At 35.9% G+C, this 18,390-nt stretch overlaps 4 protein-coding genes across 8 annotated transcripts in view; 2 read left to right on the top strand and 2 right to left on the bottom strand.

Annotated features, from left to right (window-relative positions):
• Fas2 (neural cell adhesion molecule fasciclin 2) overlaps positions 1 to 3,614 on the bottom strand; it is a 58,498-nt gene extending 54,884 nt beyond the window's left edge. For 2 of the 4 annotated variants that reach the window (XM_081982706.1, XM_081982710.1), the window contains exon 1: positions 3,115 to 3,614. In XM_081982706.1, the coding sequence (XP_081838832.1) occupies positions 3,115 to 3,163 (49 nt within the window). In that variant the 5' untranslated portion in view covers positions 3,164 to 3,614. The remainder of the gene's footprint in view (positions 1 to 3,114) is intronic. The other 2 variants (XM_081982707.1, XM_081982708.1) reach the window with 2 other exon arrangements.
• A 228-nt stretch (positions 3,615 to 3,842) lies between these two features.
• Positions 3,843 to 6,526, top strand: LOC145730448 (dehydrogenase/reductase SDR family member 11-like). Its single transcript, XM_081981660.1, has 3 exons — positions 3,843 to 5,931; positions 6,099 to 6,221; positions 6,295 to 6,526. The coding sequence occupies exons 1-3, from the start codon at positions 5,817 to 5,819 to the stop codon at positions 6,465 to 6,467; spliced, it is 411 nt and encodes a 136-aa protein (XP_081837786.1). The 5' UTR covers positions 3,843 to 5,816; the 3' UTR covers positions 6,468 to 6,526.
• Positions 6,527 to 6,919: 393 nt separating this feature from the next.
• LOC145731103 (uncharacterized) lies at positions 6,920 to 8,595 on the top strand. Of its 2 annotated transcripts, none has more exons than XM_081982704.1 (3): positions 6,920 to 7,258; positions 7,312 to 7,827; positions 7,880 to 8,595. In XM_081982704.1, exons 1-3 carry the CDS (start codon positions 6,992 to 6,994, stop codon positions 8,297 to 8,299), a joined length of 1,203 nt encoding a protein of 400 aa, XP_081838830.1. In that variant the 5' UTR covers positions 6,920 to 6,991; the 3' UTR covers positions 8,300 to 8,595. The 2 variants fall into 2 exon arrangements, with proteins under 2 accessions (XP_081838830.1, XP_081838831.1); XM_081982705.1 differs by having other exon boundaries at positions 6,927 to 7,258; positions 7,883 to 8,595.
• A 354-nt stretch (positions 8,596 to 8,949) lies between these two features.
• The window catches only part of LOC145731101 (uncharacterized), a 42,798-nt gene continuing 33,357 nt past the window's right edge, over positions 8,950 to 18,390 (bottom strand). Inside the window, exons 3-7 of the mRNA XM_081982698.1 lie at positions 16,397 to 16,705; positions 11,813 to 16,343; positions 11,379 to 11,545; positions 11,110 to 11,324; positions 8,950 to 11,053 (exon numbers count right to left, since the gene is read on the bottom strand). Of these exons, the coding sequence (XP_081838824.1) occupies positions 10,626 to 11,053; positions 11,110 to 11,324; positions 11,379 to 11,545; positions 11,813 to 16,343; positions 16,397 to 16,665 (5,610 nt within the window). The 5' untranslated portion in view covers positions 16,666 to 16,705 and the 3' untranslated portion in view covers positions 8,950 to 10,625. The remainder of the gene's footprint in view (positions 11,054 to 11,109; positions 11,325 to 11,378; positions 11,546 to 11,812; positions 16,344 to 16,396; positions 16,706 to 18,390) is intronic.

The raw sequence follows: 18,390 nt of genomic DNA, 5'->3' as shown, positions 1-18,390 counted from the left end.
GAATATGTCCTTGCTATTTTGAACGTAGTTTGACAGTCAAGGGGTAAGAACTAATCCTGTACAGTTACAGATCTGTAAGTGTATTTTCTAGTTTATTTGCACTGAATGTGCAGTTTCGTGTGAACTATTCGTGACCGGAAAGTAAATACGTAGACTAACAGAGGGCAAGCTTTTAACCTCTTCATCCAATTTAGTACAAAAAGTGGGCAAGTTTCTTAAAAGGTTAGACTTTGTAGGTCGAAAACGAAGCTTAAAACTTAACTGAAAAATTTAAAACTGTCAGTTATGTGATCCACAAAGAAACCTATAAATAATTTGCTCCAATTTGCAATTGGAAATCTCACTTCCTTGGGTAATCCATCCGATTTACGTATTGCCAATTAACACCCACATTTAGTCTGGTAATGCGATTTACAACCGGACTAATTCCGATTCAGTAATAACTGGCTATTTGCGGTGATTAGAGACACCTAGTCGATTTCACGCAAGATGATCCTCGTTCATTAATTCCGGGAATAACTTGCGGGTCAGGTAAGCCATCCAATTATAACTGGGATCGATAAATCGAAAGTAGTTAGGTTATAATTGGTATAAGCCATATCATATCCTGGAAATCTACAGAGTATACACATTCAGTTGGTAAGAAACTTAATTACATCTACATTTATATAAGGTGAATAAAAATAGACTGAATGTCAATCAGCTCAGTTCATCAGGACAAACTTCCTTTGAATACCAACCAGCTGAAGGAAAATTAAATAATCTTAATGAAACTGAGAGGGTCTCAAACTCTTCTGTTGAATACGATTTTCTCTAATAATTTGAATTAGAGTTCTGCACGTGACTTTCAGACGTGTACTACACAAAAAGCTGAAAATAACAAGCATTCCTATAACAAAAATATATAGAAGTTCAACACAATTAGCTGAGAACTTAAAATGGTCACGTAGGTAACTAACCAAGAACTAACAATTTAAAAGTTATGAAACTAAAGCTGGCCATTACTTTTCCTACATTGACCCGGCCTGTTAAAAGGGCACGTTTCGGTCGCTGTACAAGTTTATTCCTCGGTAGTAACTGCCACCTGTTCCGTTTGGTAAATGGACTTTACGACACGCCATATACACTTTCACGCAGAACATGGCAAATTACATTTAAAAAAATAATGGTGATGAAATTGCACCAAAAAATGTAGAAGAGTTAAATGTGTAAATTACCATTTAAAGCAAGGGAATTATTTGAGCTTAATGAAAGAACGTGCTTTGAGCTTATTTTGGAGCTATTTACTTCATAAATGGAATGAAAATGAGCTACGAGGACAATGCTTGCTACTAAATTACTTAAATATGAACACGTTACATTTTTCCAATTTTTAAATGGCTTTAGTTTTTCGAAATCAAATCAATTTCATTAATTTGCCATTTGAAAAAGCATGAAGGATACTAGAAATGCAGCAAAACCTTTTTAATCCTTCACATTTTTGAAGAATTACAATTTAAAAAGTGACTTAAAAAGTAAAAAACATTTTATGTATAGAGTCATTCACTGGGGACTGAAAAACTGAAATAGCCATTTGACGTAGTTTAAAAAGTTGAATCCAAAAATTGCTATCAAAATATTCCTAACCTGAAAATACGAGAGTTACAGACACTACTATGATAAAAAATATATTTAATATTTTGGTAGTGATTTTTAGATTCAACTTATTATTAAACTACATTCAATAGTTATTTCAGTTTTTTTAATAACATACAGGGAAGCCTAAAAAAGGATCACTACCCCACCCTTTCCAGAGATTAATCTTAGTTTAATTAACAAAACTATAATTCTCTCAAAAAAAGTTTCCAAATTTGTCTACAGTGTATTTAAATATTATGTTAGAATTTTTATTTTTTTAAAGATTGTATTTTTATTATTTATTCCGTTTTAGAACCCTGATAAATATACCTATATTGTTTTATTGTTATGTTTTTTGTTTTACATTCTTTTAACCATAATACTTAGCAAAAAAAATGAAAATTTGGAATTACTCTGTAATATGGGTTAAATCTAGTAATGGTTTACTAGCAAAGTAAATATTTGACTATAACAGGAAAATTTGACCGGTAAATTACCTGTAAATTACTGGTAAATTACAAATACTGTGTTTCTGGAAGTTCAAATTTTGACACCGCTTTTCTCCCTGACTGTATCAAATTGTATGTTTTCTATTGCATAGGAAATTTAATGATTCCAAAAATGGGGTAAACATAGTCATTTTCTCACTCTAAGTGTGTTTTACAGGCGATTTGGTCCCTAAATGTCCATTCAAACCGTCTTTTTGACAGTGTATACTTTGACACCACTTTTCTCCAAGACTTTACCTGATTTTGTAGTTTTTTCAGGTAAATGAATAGGAAATTTAATGAAGATTCGAAAAACGTGCTTAAAAACATGATGCGGTTACTCTAAGTGGGTTTTACAGGCGATTTTGTCGCTGACTGTCCTTAACAGTATTCAAATTTCAGATTACAAATTCACTGATTTCTAAATTTGTTGCACCAAACAGTTTTTCCTAAATAACTCGCAAACGGAAAAAGTTAAAAAAAAATTGCAGAAGACCAAAAACGTTTCTAATTAACTGCTTAACCCAACCCCGTAAATTAACAGAACCGTTTTTGTTTCCAGTATACAGGGTGTGCAAGTATGGTGATTGACTGTTCTTGGTCACCCTGCACGCAATTTTTCAGATAGAATTTTTTACTCAACACCACTGGAAAGACGAGCTCAAAACAGTTAATTTGAGTGGTTCAGCCTCCCTGAACTCCCAAAAACAACCAAGTTAGAGGGTGTTCAAATTACAAATCGCAACTGATTTGAAAATTTGTTGCATTAAACTAGTTTTTGCTAAAAACTAGTTAAATCTTATTAAAGTGTCACTACAATAAAAAATTATAACGCACTAGTGCAAAATTCAAAATTGATTAAACTAGCAGTTTTTAATTACATTTGTAATAAATGAGAAAAAATAAAAGTTAGGTTGGAACCCGTACCCGCTCACCTACAACAATGTAAAGCACCGGATTACCCACAGGTTAGGTGTGCATTGTTTACGTTCATAAGTGGTTGACTCACCTGTAATTCCGGCCAAACACAACACAAAACCCACTTTAAATGAACACATTCTGGTAACAATCCAAAAAACAAACGACGCAGTGTTTTTAGGGCGACCGGATTTTCGCAAAGAAAACTTTGAAAGTTTACGATAACTCGACCAGAGTTTCGTAGTTATACCGAATGGTTCGCATTCTAGTTTAACGGCGTTTTAACCGCGACTGTGAACGGTTTCCATGGTCCGAAGTTTGAGCGCCGCCGCACCGTATATTTTTCTTTTTCAGTCGACAACCTGTTCGCCTTGGGTCGTGGGTAATCGGCCCAGAATGGTTTATTTTTTCAGCTAAGTTCTTCCAGCTTACGAGGTTTCAGCTTAAATTAGGACGCCAACAAACTTCACAATAACAATAAACAACTGCAGTTGCATTTGGATAACACACTGACGCACAAATGTTTGTGTAGTTGTCCAGGGAGGGTAAAAAATTGTTTTATCCCTTTGTTGACTGCGTTAACTTTTAAACAACACTAGATGAGAGAAGCTGAAATTAACCTTATCTTATCAATTACTCAGCATGAAAGGTATTAGTAATGATAACAACCTGATAACGATTCCTTAAACAGGTTAAATGGAAGTAGAGTATATTCTATTTGCATCGTACAACAAAACTATACTGCAGCAGATTAGTTTGACTGTAGTCAATAATCTTAAAACAAAAAACATATATTTTTTTTTCTCTGGTATTGAAAATTTTAAATTTATATCACGTTTTCGTAACCACTTTCCATGAATTTCAATGTTTCTTGGTCACCTAACACCTACATTACCAAAAACTACAGATGTCAGGTGCCCAGTTTTGTACAATTTGCAATTCAAGCAAATTTCTTTGTTATCATCCCTGTCAGGACAACAGTGAGATGGATTAGAAAAGTGTTTTGCTCTGGTTTTAGTTTTTTCAAATTGAAAAAATGCAATTTTTGCAAAATGTTAAATTTTGGCAATTTTTTATTTTGCTCCAGGACGGTTTCAATGCTCAGCAAAAGACATATTTATACCAAAAGACCTTAATTTGGATAAAATTTTACATTTTCAAAAACTGTAAAATTCGCATTTTTTGTCAAAATTGGCAATTTTCCATTTTATTCCAGAAAGGTTCTAATTTTCTAATGCAAAGCAAAGGGCATATTATGATATTATTAATGCACCTGTCTAATCTAATAAAATAACGTGAACTCGTGAACCAATTGGACTAGATAATAGACTTTGCAGTAAAGATACAAACATCTTTCACACTTTCACAAATTGCCATTATTATTAATATTTTGTGTATGTATGTAATGTACGGTTAGATGACAGTGATATATTAACAATATTAGCATTACATAATTTCCAAAGGAACACCCTATGACCCTAACCCTAACATAATATAAACAATTTATTTATTACATTATTAGTGATTGTGATGGTGACGTACCACTACTAGTGCCACCGGTTAGGTCGTTTGCTGAAACTCTGTGTAAATCAATGTCAATCAAAAATCAAATAAAATAATTGTATAATGCTATTCTATTATTATAAATTTTAAATTAGCTTAGTGTTTTGCTTGTTAAACCGATTAAGACCCTTATTTATTCCCTCCCTGACAATGCCAATTCAAGCGCCACCTAACAAGCACGAATTTAACTACTAACTAACATACGATGGCCGAACGAGGATACTAAGCATTGCTCAAATGATAAGGAAGCAAAGTTAGTTAACTTTGCTTCTAGAGGGCGTCATATTATACATTCTCTCCTCTTTTCGAAAAAGTTTTGAATATTAAACTAAAATTTTCAGTTTTTCTAATGTTTTGCTGTTTTTTAAGCAAAACTGCAAAAATACGTATGTATGTATTACTTATTTTCAAATTTTTTTTATCAGAATTAGTTTATTCAGTTTGCAGTTTGCATTAGAGATGGGCGGTCCGGTTCCGAAAGCGGATTCGGATCTTTCGGTCCGGTCCAGTCTTCGGACCCGTTCCGACGAACCCGTTCCTCTCGGTCCGACCGTAAATAGGGTTAACCGTGTGTTTATTTTCAGTACGGTTCAGTACAAAAGTCAAAACCGTTCAATCCGATTTCATTAACCAATAAGAATCTCGATTTGTTAGGCAAATATCATTTATTTGTAACGTACCTAACTAAATTTTATTTTTTTCAAAAATTAAATGTTTTTAAAAGAGTTATTACAGGTGTAGGGTAGGACTGTAGGTGATATAAGTGTTACTATTTGATAACTTATTAAAATGTTGCCTTAGAAAGAGATTTAATGAAAACAAAAAATGATAAAACCCAATCTCAGAGAAGAAAAACCGTCTTGTTAGTCTGGTGTTAGCACTGGTACAATCAGTAATCGGTCTTAATTCGGTCAGTCGGTCCATAAAACCGCACAGTTTGACTGGATTGGTCGGACCGAAAGAACGATATTATTACGAAACTTGGACCCGTTCCGACCCGGTCTCTTTCTGGACCCGTTCAGTCCGAACGGGTCCGACCGGACCGACCCATCTCTAGTTTGCATCTTTTATGGGCCAACCAGATTCCAAAGGTGTTTCTACATCATATAAATCTATTTATGAGATTTTCATAATTATACAAAGTAATGATATGTTAAAGATTAGTTAACTGTTGACTAGTACAATAGTACTTTTCCTAAGTTTTCCTAACAACTTTAGAAGTTTATTGCCATGGAACGTTGGGTCGGAAGGGTGGTTGTTGTAACTGGTGCCAGTTCGGGAATTGGACTTGCTCGACGCCAAGACAAGCTCGATGACCTAAAGGAAAAATCTGCAATAGAGATATAAGATATAATTGCAGCTTTTGACTGGATCAAAACTAATGTTGGTGCCGTTTCGATTTTGGTCAATAACGCTGGTACTAGCTTACCCCGATCGTAATTGATCTGTAATTAGATGGTCACTTTTAAATTATTGCTTTAATACAAAAATTGTGACTAACACTATGTTTAGGTAACTTTGAAGAATGGGAGCGAATGTTCAAAACAAACTTAGAGGGATTGATCATAGCTTACAGTCTTGCTCTACAGGCAATGAAGGAAAACCACATTGATGACGGACATATCATCAATATTAGTATAGTGTGGCAGGTAACTTTTCAGCTTCAAAAACTTTTGAAATGTGTAACTAAAAAACCGCAAATTTCTAGGACGTCACTTAATAGAGGCGTCAAACTACTCAATATACGGAGCAACTAAACATGCAGTGACAGCATTCACCTTGGCTTTAAGAAAAGAACTGGCCTACTCCAATAGCAAAATCAGAATCACTGTAAGGAAATCCTCATTGTTAATAACAACAGAATTAATTTGTTTTCCCTAGAACATCAGATATGTGTATTCTGACATTTTCTTAGAATATACTTACACATGTTTATCATTATTTTGATCTTGATTTTTTGGTTAACAATCATTTCACCTTGCATATTCCGCAATTCGACCTTTCTAATGGGTTATCAAAGGTTAGTGCAACATGCATCTAACAACCTGTCTCTGTTTACGATATTTACTAATAGGTATAGTATAGTATATTGAAGAATGATGAAATCGTATTGTATGTGGGTAAATATAATGAAAACAATAAACGTAATTTAGTTAAGTATCTAGTATAAATTAGGGCATAGGTCTCTTCCATAACATTCAAATAACACACGAACTCCGTAATACTTATGCAAATATTTTAATCTTTTAATGTTTATATTACCCTATCAACACGTGGAGAAAAATGAAACCAATTATTTGCACAGAAATTAATCATATTCAAACTGGAATTAAATAAAGACAGCATAAGAGTCGAAGAGAGATTTAAATTATTCATTAACAGTGACAACGTTCAAGCTAAAAGCAATGGCTCTCCAAAGTTTAGTTAGTCAACTTAAAGAAGAAGTTTTCAGTAAAAAAGAGCGGGAAAATGTTGAAGTGAAAATTTTAAATGCTGGAAGCGACGACCATTATTTAAGTGACGTTATATTTGCTGAAGCTACCCTGAAGGACGATAATGGCAATGTTAAAAAACTGGATCTGGTTATTAAGTGTGGCGTTATCGGAGAGCAATTCAGAGAACATTTGCCTATTGATAGCGCTTTTAAAACTGAAATAGAAATTTACACTAAGGTAATATTCTTTTCTAAATGAAAAAACTATTCAATAAAACTTTTATTACACAGATTCTGCCTTGCTACCACAAACTGCAAGAAGAAAAATCCTGCCCGCTCTTCAGCTCAATGCCTCGATGCTATTTTGCTAAACCTTCCAATCCAACGGAAACTATAGTCATGGAAAACTTAAGACCCCAAGGATACGTAGTACATGACAAAAGCATTCCTTTGGACCTAGATCATCTACACGTAGTGCTGAAAGCTTACGCAGAATGGCACGCCCTGTCTTTTGCCCTAAAAGATCAAAAACCTCAAGAATTTGCAGAACTCACAAAGAATCTTCAGGAATCGCCTTTCAAGAACTTTTTTCGAACTATGTTTGGAACACTTTTAGACCATACTCTAGAGCATTTGTATGTTATGCTAGAAGAGAAGGGAGAAGTCGAATTGCTTCAAAAATATAAAAACGCACTAGGCAATGCAAAAGGATCGATTGTTCTGGAAAAGTTGCTGGATGAACCTGAAGAAGTTTCGGTGGTATTACATGGAGATTGTTGGAACAATAACTTAATGTTCAAGTATGAGGTGAGTTTAGGATTAATTCAAACCTTTAACTTCACTGAATTTATGTATCAAGCAGGAGGGTAAACCATCAAAAGCAGCGTTGATAGATTTTCAACTGTCAGCCACTAAAAGTCCAGCAATCGATATCTCACACTTTATCTACGTCGTGACCTCTGGAAAACAACTCCAGCATTTGGAAGAACTACTGCATTTCTACCACCAAAATTTAACAGAACATTTGCAGAAACTTGGAAGTGACCCTATGACAGTGTTTCCTTTAGAACTGTTCAAATCACACTGGAAAAAATATTCAATTTATGGTGGTGTATTAGGTACAGTAATGACGGTGTTCTGTTTAGCTGATGAGGAACTTACACTTGATTTGACTAATGAAGAAAAACTTTTAAAAGTATTGCCACAAATAATGGCTAAGAAAGAGTTTAATGAACGAGTGTTGAGTATTATTAAAACTTTTGTTGAATTTGATTTTTAGTAGTAGTTTCTCGACAAATTATTGATGTTTCAATGTTTAATTTTTTACTTACTAGTAGTGTTATTTAAAATATTTATAAATGCACCCAAAGATTTAGCCTGATTTGCACCGGTTTAGAGGAAAAGTATTGAAATTGTACTAACTATTATAACATGGATTTTTGCATTAATTTTTTGCAATCATTTTTAGACTGAAAAGTAGTTAAAAACTACCTTTTCATTTAGAGGATTGTAAAAACTTGAACTGCTTAGTTGTAGCACGTGTTTTGTATTAAACTTTGCTATCTATGCATATAAGTGTTTCCCATTTTCCCCAATCTGAAATAAAGTATACGTGTGAACTACATATTTGAAGTACTTCGATTGTGCACGTCATCTGACAGTTGTCTCATAACTTTGTCAAAAAGCAAAGTAATCTCCTTCAGTTAGTTTTGGATGTTGTAAAATTTCTGGATTTCTGGTCACACGTGGTGATATAAGAAAGGCATTGTTTCTACGTGTGATTTGGCTTTACCACAAAAAACAACACAATCGAGGTTATGCAATTAAACAAATTAATAACATGATTGTCCATTCAATATCTAATTTCTTTTGTATTTCAATCTTCTTCGCACTTTTGTTGGAAATAAGGATGAAATAAAACAGATTAAATCATTTCGAGTCGTACCACGTATTTTATATAAAACAAAAAAAAAGGAGAGAAAACATGAAAAATGTGAAAAATTAGTGATAAATTTAAAGTAATACACTATTTGTCACTATATTATTCTACCAAAGAAAGAAACATTCAATGAGATAGGACATCGGGCAAATCACAATTTTCCTTCTTTCAAAGCATTGCACTTTGCCATTCTATCGTAATTTTATTCAAATATTACTCATCACAGATAATCTTAACTGTACAACACCCACCAAAATGGCGGAAAGAAAATAAATACGTATAAATATCGTTTACGATTTACCTATGTCGAAAAAGCTGAACTTAAAAATGCGATTCTTATACCATACAAATCTACTTAGGCATATTGTTTAAAAATATGTTTTCTTTTCCACAGACGGACACAATAATACACATTTACTAATTGTTTAAAGTTACCCACCTTTCATTATTGCATGATATGCAATATTATAAATAAGTACACAATAATATATAGCGTATATAAAATACAAAGCGTACTACCATATGAAATTTTGGAAGGTCAACTATAGAAAACTTAAAATATATATAATTTCTCAAGACATTTACTACTCGACACCACTATATACAACGTTAGATACTGTTAATATACACAACCTAATGGAGTTTTTTTTTGGAGAAAAAATATAATATTAAGGTCCCTGAGCATTGCTACTAAAATTAAGTAAATTTTTGTTAGTTCAAATTCTAATAGTTTTTCCTAATTGTATTTTAGTGCAGAACTAGTGTCTTTACAAACGAGCAGGATAGAAACACACTAGTTTAGTCACTAATTAAAAAAACACTTTTTAGTTTTGCTTTTTACAACAACAATTAACTTGCAAACTTTGGCATGCACATGCACAGCAAATTTTGCAAAGGAACAGTCGTACACCACTGAAAAAGCCAAAAACAATTGCACTACACGTCAGCTACAATAACTAAACTGAAGAAAACAGGTGGTAACTAATTATGTTACAGCGATAAAAAATAAAACAAAAGATAACAATTTTTGTGTTGCACTTTAGTTGCTACTAATCACAAAATGCGTACTAATACCGAGCGTCAACGAAACACTGTCATAAAGTGTTTTTAAAGCAGTTTTCCAGGTTAGTCCAGAAAGTATTTGCGATGATACTCGATATGCGGAAATGGTAAATATATAATAAAAATATCACCGTTGTATTGATTTACATTTTTTTTGTATGTGAAATGTAGGTTTGTTTGTACTGAAAAACCAGAGGATAAAACTAGGTACTTCTTGTTGGTTTTACGAAGGTTTAGTGAAGACTGTTTATTACAATAAATTTGTTTTAGTTTTATTGTAATAACATGTCTGCAAATAACTCAGTTGGTTTGAATCTTAAAGAGAGAGGATGATCCTGAAACCAAAATATACTACATTTAATACCCTAGTGGACCTATGAAGTCTAGTTATTAAATGGACGTGTCTTATTACTCCAGTTACAGTCAATCGTACAAGTACAATAACCCATCAACCACCTAGTCCAAGTAAACGTGAGATTTACCAAACCAACATTCACATACAAAAATGATGATCAATGTTATAGCATTAGCACTATCACTCCAACTCTTGCTGGAAGCTTTCATGAATTAAACTTTACGAACAATTTCAATTGGTAGACGTATGTCACCTACTAACAATCACGACAGATTCGATACCTAACAGTTCCTTCACTCTGTCCGTATATTTCACTAGGGCAATTTTCGATGCTCTAGTATTCAACTTTTCGCCCATGTTCAAAAACTGGCAACAGTGGGCCTGTTCTAAAAAGTCCGTCATTTTCATTTCTCGTATAACGTCTTTGAAATTCACTTTCAGGCTGGATGACGAGGGTGGCGATGAAATTTGTTTCAATAACGCGTCCCTCGATTTGATTTTTAACAAGTGCGACAGATCCTGTAGCAAAACCCAACGATCCGTGGTTGCTTCGCCGTTTAACGTGTACAAGTTGGGCAGCAAACTTTCGGATACGTCGATATCGATGTCTTCGAGTTCTGGATCAGGATCTGATTGAGGTGGATCGGCCAGGACGTCGTAACCTGACTCTTCCGGGTCTAAGAAAATATATATTTATTAGAAACTCATGATGTTACTGAGGGTAGAAACCTACCAAAACAGATGGCAGGACCGTTGAATGACCAAGAAGATCCTCCTTCACCAGCTTTGTCAGTTAAATGGTTTTTAAGAAGTGATCTAGTATTTTCGTCGGATGCTAAGGAAATTGGAGTCAATCCTGAATACGTCGATAAAGTAGGATCAGCCCCATAAGACAGCAGTAGTCTTACAATTTCCACGAAACCATTTTCTATCGCTTCGTGTAATGGCCTAAAATGTACTAATTAGTTTACTCTGCAAGTCAAAAATTGTTCAGAATATTACCTTATGCCTCCTTGAGCAGCTTCATGGACATTGGCACCATACTTCAGCAGCAATTTAGCTATTTCCAAGTGTCCTCTGGCACAAGCTTCATGAAGAGGTGTGTATCCTGCATTATCCTTTGGACCTGGTGGACAATTCATTCGGTCCAAACAGAAAGCGGTCACATCCTGAAAATTTATATAATCATTTAAAACAAAAATTCTAAACTTCAAATTCTAAGCTTGCTTACAGTAAATAAAATATGACAATTTAATTTTAAATGACTTAATTAAATTCTCTTTCATAAAGTATGGTCTAAGGAATTCACACAGCCACCAGGCAGCAAAAACCATTACATTAACGTTTGACTGACTGACTGAATTGAAATTTTTACTAACCTTCCCTCTTTATAACATTTAACAACATACTCTTGTACTAAAAAAAAAACCACTTACCACATATCCCAGTCGGGCTGCCCTATGTAAATGAGATTCACCGATTCCTTTATTAAGCACCCAACTTTTGATTTCCTTTTGAATATCGTCAATGGATTCAGGAGCTTTAGCAAGCACCGGTTTTTTCTTTTTTCGCTCAATGCTGGCATTGTCCTCTTCCTTTTTAACCTTTTTCTTCTTGCGAATATAATCGAACCCGGAACTGAACTTTCTGCGTATCTTTCCGTACTTGCTCCGTCGCTTTCCTGTCAGTACCGCTTCTTCGCTGTCAAGGGACATAGTCTCAGAACAAGCGTCCGGATCCTTCTTTATCACCAGCTCGATTAACTTTTTATTCTCTTCATCGTCCTCTTCGATTACTTCTTTCTTAACTTTGCTGGCAAGTGCTTCACTGTCCTTTAAGTGCTGCTGACTGTTATTGTTGTTGTTTATTTGACTGGTTTGTTCCAAGCTTAGGTCACTTTTCTCTTTCTTTATTAGGATTTCATCCAAGTTTTTAGAGAACGGTTCTGCCTCCAGTTTAGCATCGTTTTTCAGTGCCTCAATTTCGTTGACGCAAGTGTCAGGAGGAGCAGAAGCTGGTCGGTCCTCTCCAAACACTTCTTTAATCGTTGCTCTTTGTTTCATTAATCTACTTTCTTTTCTGGTTCTGGATGACAATACTATAGGAGTAAACTTATCGTGCACTCCTAAAATATTGTTTCCACTGTTAATGAAAGCATCCTTAAAATGGTTTACTGTGTCTTTTCTAAATGGTAATACTGCTGACGTAGCACTGATCACTGAAGCAGTGAGTCCTTTAGACTTTTCAGGTGATTTCGTATTTTGAACACTAGGAGTTGGAGTGGGTAACAGTTCAACAGGATTTTCAGCTTTAGGTATAATTTTTGGAGAGTGGTCCTCTTTTCTTTTTTGTTTTCGTTTTTTACGGTCTCCGCATTTCTCTAGTAACTTATCCAGTATGGAGATATTCTCTTTCCTAGTGTTGGGGAGACTTGTAATTGACGACGAGCCTTCAGAGTCGTAATTAGTTTTTCTACTGAATATATTAATGCTGCTTGTACTTTCACTATCACTATCTGGAGGTTCAGGTTTGAAGGTTTTTTTACTGAAAGCCATGGAATCCTTTGATTCTTCCGTAATTATAGATGTGGTGGGCGATTGAGGACATGGATCTAAATCAGGTAAAGACGTAGATTTTCTGTTCGGAGGTCTTGTTAATTGGATCAAACTTGGAGGCATCCTCAGTGACCGTTTGTACTTATAAACTCCTTCTTCCCAACCTGGGTAAAAGTCGGAACCATCTCCAAATAAAGGTTTTTTAGCTGGACGAATTATTGCAACCACCTCCGCAGATTTGGACGGTGTTTCCTTGTCATCTTTTACAACTTCAGGTTTAACAACTAGAGTTTCAGAAGCAACAATAGTCTTACTTTGTTCTTCTTCAGGTTTTGTGCTACCACTGTCAGGCTTTTCTACTTTAACTACTACAGGTCCTTCCTCGTTGTCACTGCTATCACTGGAACTTACAATTTTTCTCCGAACACGGTGTTTATTGCGTACTATTACACATCCACTTGTTTTAATTTCGCTATCCGATAGGTCACTATCGCTTTGAATAACATTCTTTGTCACCGGTGTCACAGAGTTTTTCGCTTCGAATTCATTAGCAGTTGCTACATCCACCGGCGGAGGATCTAGTGTAGGTTCTTCATCTTCTACAACTTCAATTTTAACTTTTACCTCGGGTTCTGGTTCTGTTTTACACAAATCACGAGCACTCGACCGTCTAATTCGCCTCGAAGGTTTAGATTTCAATTGTTCTACAAATTTATCACAGATATCCCCAAAAATGTCATCGGGACTTGGAGGTCGTAAATCTACCACTTCAGGTTTCACGTCAACATCCTGATGAGCTTTCAAAGAGTTCCGTCGATCTTTTCGCATCGACTCCAAAGTCTGCCTTTCCAATACTGGCATTTCGTTCTCATCGTCTGAGTCTGGAAAATCAAACACGGATGTTTCAGAAGAACTTCGCATACTTGATTTTTCTCGCATTGAAGGCTGTACTGTTCCATCTTCGTTTCTGCTAAACAACTTTTTTCTAGGTGGATAAACTCCTCCAGGTTTTTCTTTTATTAGTTTTGGCGGTCCGGAATTGGGTGATGGTGACACTAACATGTTTTGCCTGTTGGGTGATTTGATGGCATCTTCCAAAAATGCTTGTATTCTAGCGTCTCTAGCTGCGTTTTGATTGAGTTCTTTCAATTCACCTTTTGTCCGAATTCTGGCTGCTAAGAAGGCGGCTAGACCATCATAGTAAGGATTGTTAGCGTTATTGTTACCTATCACAGTACTGTCCTCTATGAGTTTCATTTCTGCTGACACAACTTTAGGAGGCATTTTACAGATATTTGGATCTGGCACACTAATTGGAGTAAAAGGTGACACGTTGTTTCGGTCGATACCAGGTTTTGGTTGCAAGGGAGCTGTAACGTCAGTGTTGGGGTGCTGCACGTCACTCATCTGGTTCATATCTTGCGACTTTTGTTGTTCTATCTTTTTCTGTTCTTTATTTTCAATACTGTTTCTTAAAATACTTAAAACTCTTTGTTTATCAGCGCCACTGGTTGCGTTGGATTTTGTTGGAATGGATGTAGCCGGGTTGAACCTATTTGCTGCTGGGTTGATATAAAAATGTTGTGATTGCTTGGGATATGGATTGCCATATCCTGAGGGGTAAGTATTGTGTTCACTGGTGGGTGTTGATACATAACTTTGTATGTAGTTTGGCTGTGCTTGAGTTGTCACATATGGAGGTTTTTGATAGTAGTTGTAACTACTACTTCTAGATATATTTCCATTCATGGTTGGTTCTATGCTTGTCTTTGAAAGTTGCAGCACAGACTTTGAGCGTTGCTGTTGTTGATGTTGCTGAGACTGCATTTGTTGCTGCTTGTAGTTGGACAATTTTTCTTCGATTTGTAGGTCAATAGATTCTCTCCAGTTTTCTACTTTAGCAATTTTGGTAGGAATTGCCGGTGACTCTAATTGACTTGGTCTTTTTGCTGTTAAGGCATCGTTTTGTGGTGTTACGTTATATTGTCTGTGGTTCTGAATCGTTGGTAATGAGTATCTGTTTCTGGAGTCAACTTGGGGCTTCATGGCGTATTCTGGCACTCCCCGAAAAGCTGGATTTTCATGGTATGGTTTTGGAATTTCATTAGGCTTTGATGCAGGATTCCAAGATCGGGCAGATGAAGATAAATTAAAATTGGGGTGAAATTCAACTTTTGGAGCAGTAGCCGTAGGTTGAGATCTTTGAGTAAAACTCCTTTCTATAGAACTCACGTCTAGCGTGGGATAATTATGGTTTGAGAGGGTACCAGGATATTTTGTTTGCGCGTATTTATTTTTCTCGCTCTCCGTTGAATCAGCTGAAGTTCTTACCGTTTTTACTGACAAGTCTAAGGGACTTTCTTTTCTTTGCTTAATTACTGAGGCACTATTTAAGGAATTATTTATTGGACTAGGTTTGCGACTTTGTTGATAGACGGTATTTTGATTCGATTGGCTTGGTTGCAGGTTTTGATAATTCACACGATTTTGATTACTGGATAACGAGTTACTGTTGGTCGTAGTCATAATAACATTGGTGTAACTTTGGGTTATTACTGTTGATATTTGATTTTGATTGTAGGTGTTGTTCCCGTGCAAATGATTGTAAGTGGTGGTAAAACTGTTTGAAGATGGTGGAACGTACGAATCAGATCTTTTGTTAGTATACTGGATGGTTGATTGAGTCGCTGACTGCAGCGGATAAGAATTTGAATAAGGTACTTTTGGTCTGGGTACCACGTTTTTGGGAGGATTTGAATTAGCAGCCTTAGTAGAGTGGTAACTCGATACAGCAGCTATCGGTGGAAGGTTATGAGTAGCACGATACATGGTTTGTTCGTTACTACGTGGAACTTGGTACTGTTCGTTATTATTGCTGGTACTACCCCCATCAACTAGTCGGTTGTCACCCATGTAATTCCTCGGTTTCATGGGAGCATTTGCTTGTTTGCTGTAGTACGGTTGTTGCAATTGCGGTTGAGTAGCTTGAGTAGTCATTACAGGTTCCTGAGGTGTCGTGTAATAACTACGAGGCTGCTGATAACCATATTGATGTGATTGCGATGGAATTGGAGCACTTTTATAGACCGGTGCAGCTGGTGCTAACTGTTCTCTCGAAGACGATCGCGATAAATGCGGAGTTGCCTGTGGCTGATACGTCGAGGTTGCAATACCCGGGTGTTGATGGTATGGCTGACTTGGATGCGATTGTTCACGAGATTGAGGTCTGGTGAACTGAAAACTTGATTGATGCGAGACAGTTTGATGTTCCTGACTGTGCTGAGGATAGGCAGTACTTTGGTACTGTCTTGGAACCTCTTGGTATTGCGATGAGTGGGAAGGCGGACGAGAACCTGCCGAACTATGCGACGATGGTCGTTGTTGAACTGGAGTACGTTCACGACTAGGAGTTCTAATGAAAATAGATGTTACAACCTAAACTTTAAGCTTGATATTATTACAAACCTGTTGCCTTCGGAAGGACTAGGCTGCTGTTGGATCCACTGAGCATTTCCTGAATGGACAGCGGGACTAATGGTATAATGGTCGCTGTTCTGCTGATAATACGTTTGCTGTTGCTGATGATGTTGTTGCTGCTGCTGCTGTTGTTGATGTTGCTGCCTGTCTGGTTGGCCATTTTGTTGATAATAGGGGCCGGCCGTTGTAGTCGCCAACGGCAGCCCCTGGAAATATTGACGCGCCCCCTCCAATACGTTCGTAAAAGACACATCCATAATCTGCAGGTGTTAACCTGCAAACTGGTGGTTTGAGTGTCTGAAAAAAAAAATTAAATTTAGTCTACCCTGGATTTTGAAATGAAATTATGTAGAAAAAAGTCCACTTTGAGGACAAAATTTTTTACGAAGCTGTATATACAATCTACGCAGTTCCTCAGGACATTCCTATTCAATTACAGACAAAGGAATGTGAGATATCTGCAGCAAACACTCTGACAACATAACTTTGTTGATTGATTTTCTACTTTTCAGCTAGTCTGGCTGGATTACCGGAATCGTTATTCCGTCCCGGTGCAGTTTGTGGCTTTTAAACAATTCTCTTTATATATTGGCATTGCTGTCCGGTTGATATTTGCTTTCGGCGAATAACGCAACAGAATTCAATTTTCTCCCCTTTCGGTGTAAAAGCAGCAATTTGCTGTAAATAAAAAAGCCTTATGTCTGTTGTCACGATAGAGTTCGAGTCACACGCACACAGTAAAATGTTGCTAACCCTATTATTGCTCACAAAAAAAAGATTAAGATATAATATGAAATTTGACAAGCGGAACTGTTGTAGGTAGAGGATTATGCTAACGTTGAGTAATGCAGTTGAGTAAGGTCAAACCATTTACTTGCTAGGTCGTGTTTGTGTAAACCATACCATACATTACTCGGTGCATGTCCTGACACACCGCAAGTTCTATAATCCCTAGTGTAATATAGTATATCCGGATAGAGGGAAGTCAACACATTGCAGAACAAAGAGATTTAGCTCAAAGATCCCGATTAATCGACATATTACCAACAAAATCAATATTCCTTGCCCACCGTTGTTTGCTAATAACACCGGGTGTCAGGTTTTGATGCCTCTCCTACAATACAATTATCATTAATTACACACTTGAACATTCGGAAGGCCAAGTTTCTTAAAGCCGCTATTTTGTATTAGAGATTACATTGCCTGTGGTAAAACTCTTATATCAAGGCTTATTTCGCTCATAGTGTGTACTTGCTCGTTTCTAGGTCACGAGAACAGCAGGAGCCGTCTTTGACCTGAGGCAAAACGTGTATCACAATTCTTTTCGATTCCTGCTATATTCGTAAATAAGGTTTGACTAAGGGACACCAGATATTGATTTAGGCTTAAATGTATACTAAGATCGTGAAAGTTGCTTATAAGCAGTAATCCCTTAATAGTAATGTCTGCTGTAGAAATCTGCTAAAGTGATATAATTACTAATTCTTCAAGGAGTTCAATTAAGTTGAATATTCCATGCCAACAGAAGTATTAATGCTATGATTGAAACTGTGTTTATACTCTAAAACTACCAAACAGTCATTAAGTAAGAAAAACTGGATATCGATCGTAATATAACACACATTTTTCTGTTTCACCACAATTCTAGCACTTAATCAAATTAACGTAAAAACCACTGACCTTTTGTTTATTTTATTCTACGAATTTGGGTGGAAGTAAATCCACTAAACTGGACTAAAAGTTCGTATTGTGGCCTATGATAAAATACGATCATTCCTCACTAAAGGCCATTTTCGCAAACCCACGTGAGTATTTTAGTCACTAACCCACAATTTACTGCATCAACGGTTTCAGTTTAGTAATGCCGTATGGCATCGTTATCGCACGTTGATCTCTACTTTGCAAGCCGTAATTATAATTTCTAATGCCAGATTAGTACGTTATAAATTGGTTTCTTACTGTTTTTATTCAATTTACTGTTT

The sequence above is a fragment of the Ips typographus genome, linkage group LG6 (assembly GCF_016097725.1).
Source record: "Ips typographus isolate SLU linkage group LG6, UJ_Ityp_2.0, whole genome shotgun sequence".
NCBI classification, from domain to species: Eukaryota; Metazoa; Arthropoda; class Insecta; order Coleoptera; family Curculionidae; genus Ips; species Ips typographus.
The sequence above is the reverse complement of the archived record's forward strand: the minus strand, read 5'-3'. Positions and strand labels throughout refer to the sequence as shown.

Excerpts from the sequence above, each read along its gene's own strand:
- LOC145731103 (XM_081982704.1), top strand. The coding sequence starts at position 6,992 with ATGGCTCTCCAAAGTTTAGTTAGTCAACTTAAAGAAGAAGTTTTCAGT. Across the intron at positions 7,259-7,311 it reads AAATAGAAATTTACACTAAG|ATTCTGCCTTGCTACCACAA; the intron begins GTAATATTCTTT and ends TTTATTACACAG. Across the intron at positions 7,828-7,879 it reads ACTTAATGTTCAAGTATGAG|CAGGAGGGTAAACCATCAAA; the intron begins GTGAGTTTAGGA and ends TTATGTATCAAG.
- LOC145730448 (XM_081981660.1), top strand. The coding sequence starts at position 5,817 with ATGGAACGTTGGGTCGGAAGGGTGGTTGTTGTAACTGGTGCCAGTTCG. Across the intron at positions 5,932-6,098 it reads AAAATCTGCAATAGAGATAT|GTAACTTTGAAGAATGGGAG; the intron begins AAGATATAATTG and ends CACTATGTTTAG. Across the intron at positions 6,222-6,294 it reads CGGACATATCATCAATATTA|GACGTCACTTAATAGAGGCG; the intron begins GTATAGTGTGGC and ends GCAAATTTCTAG.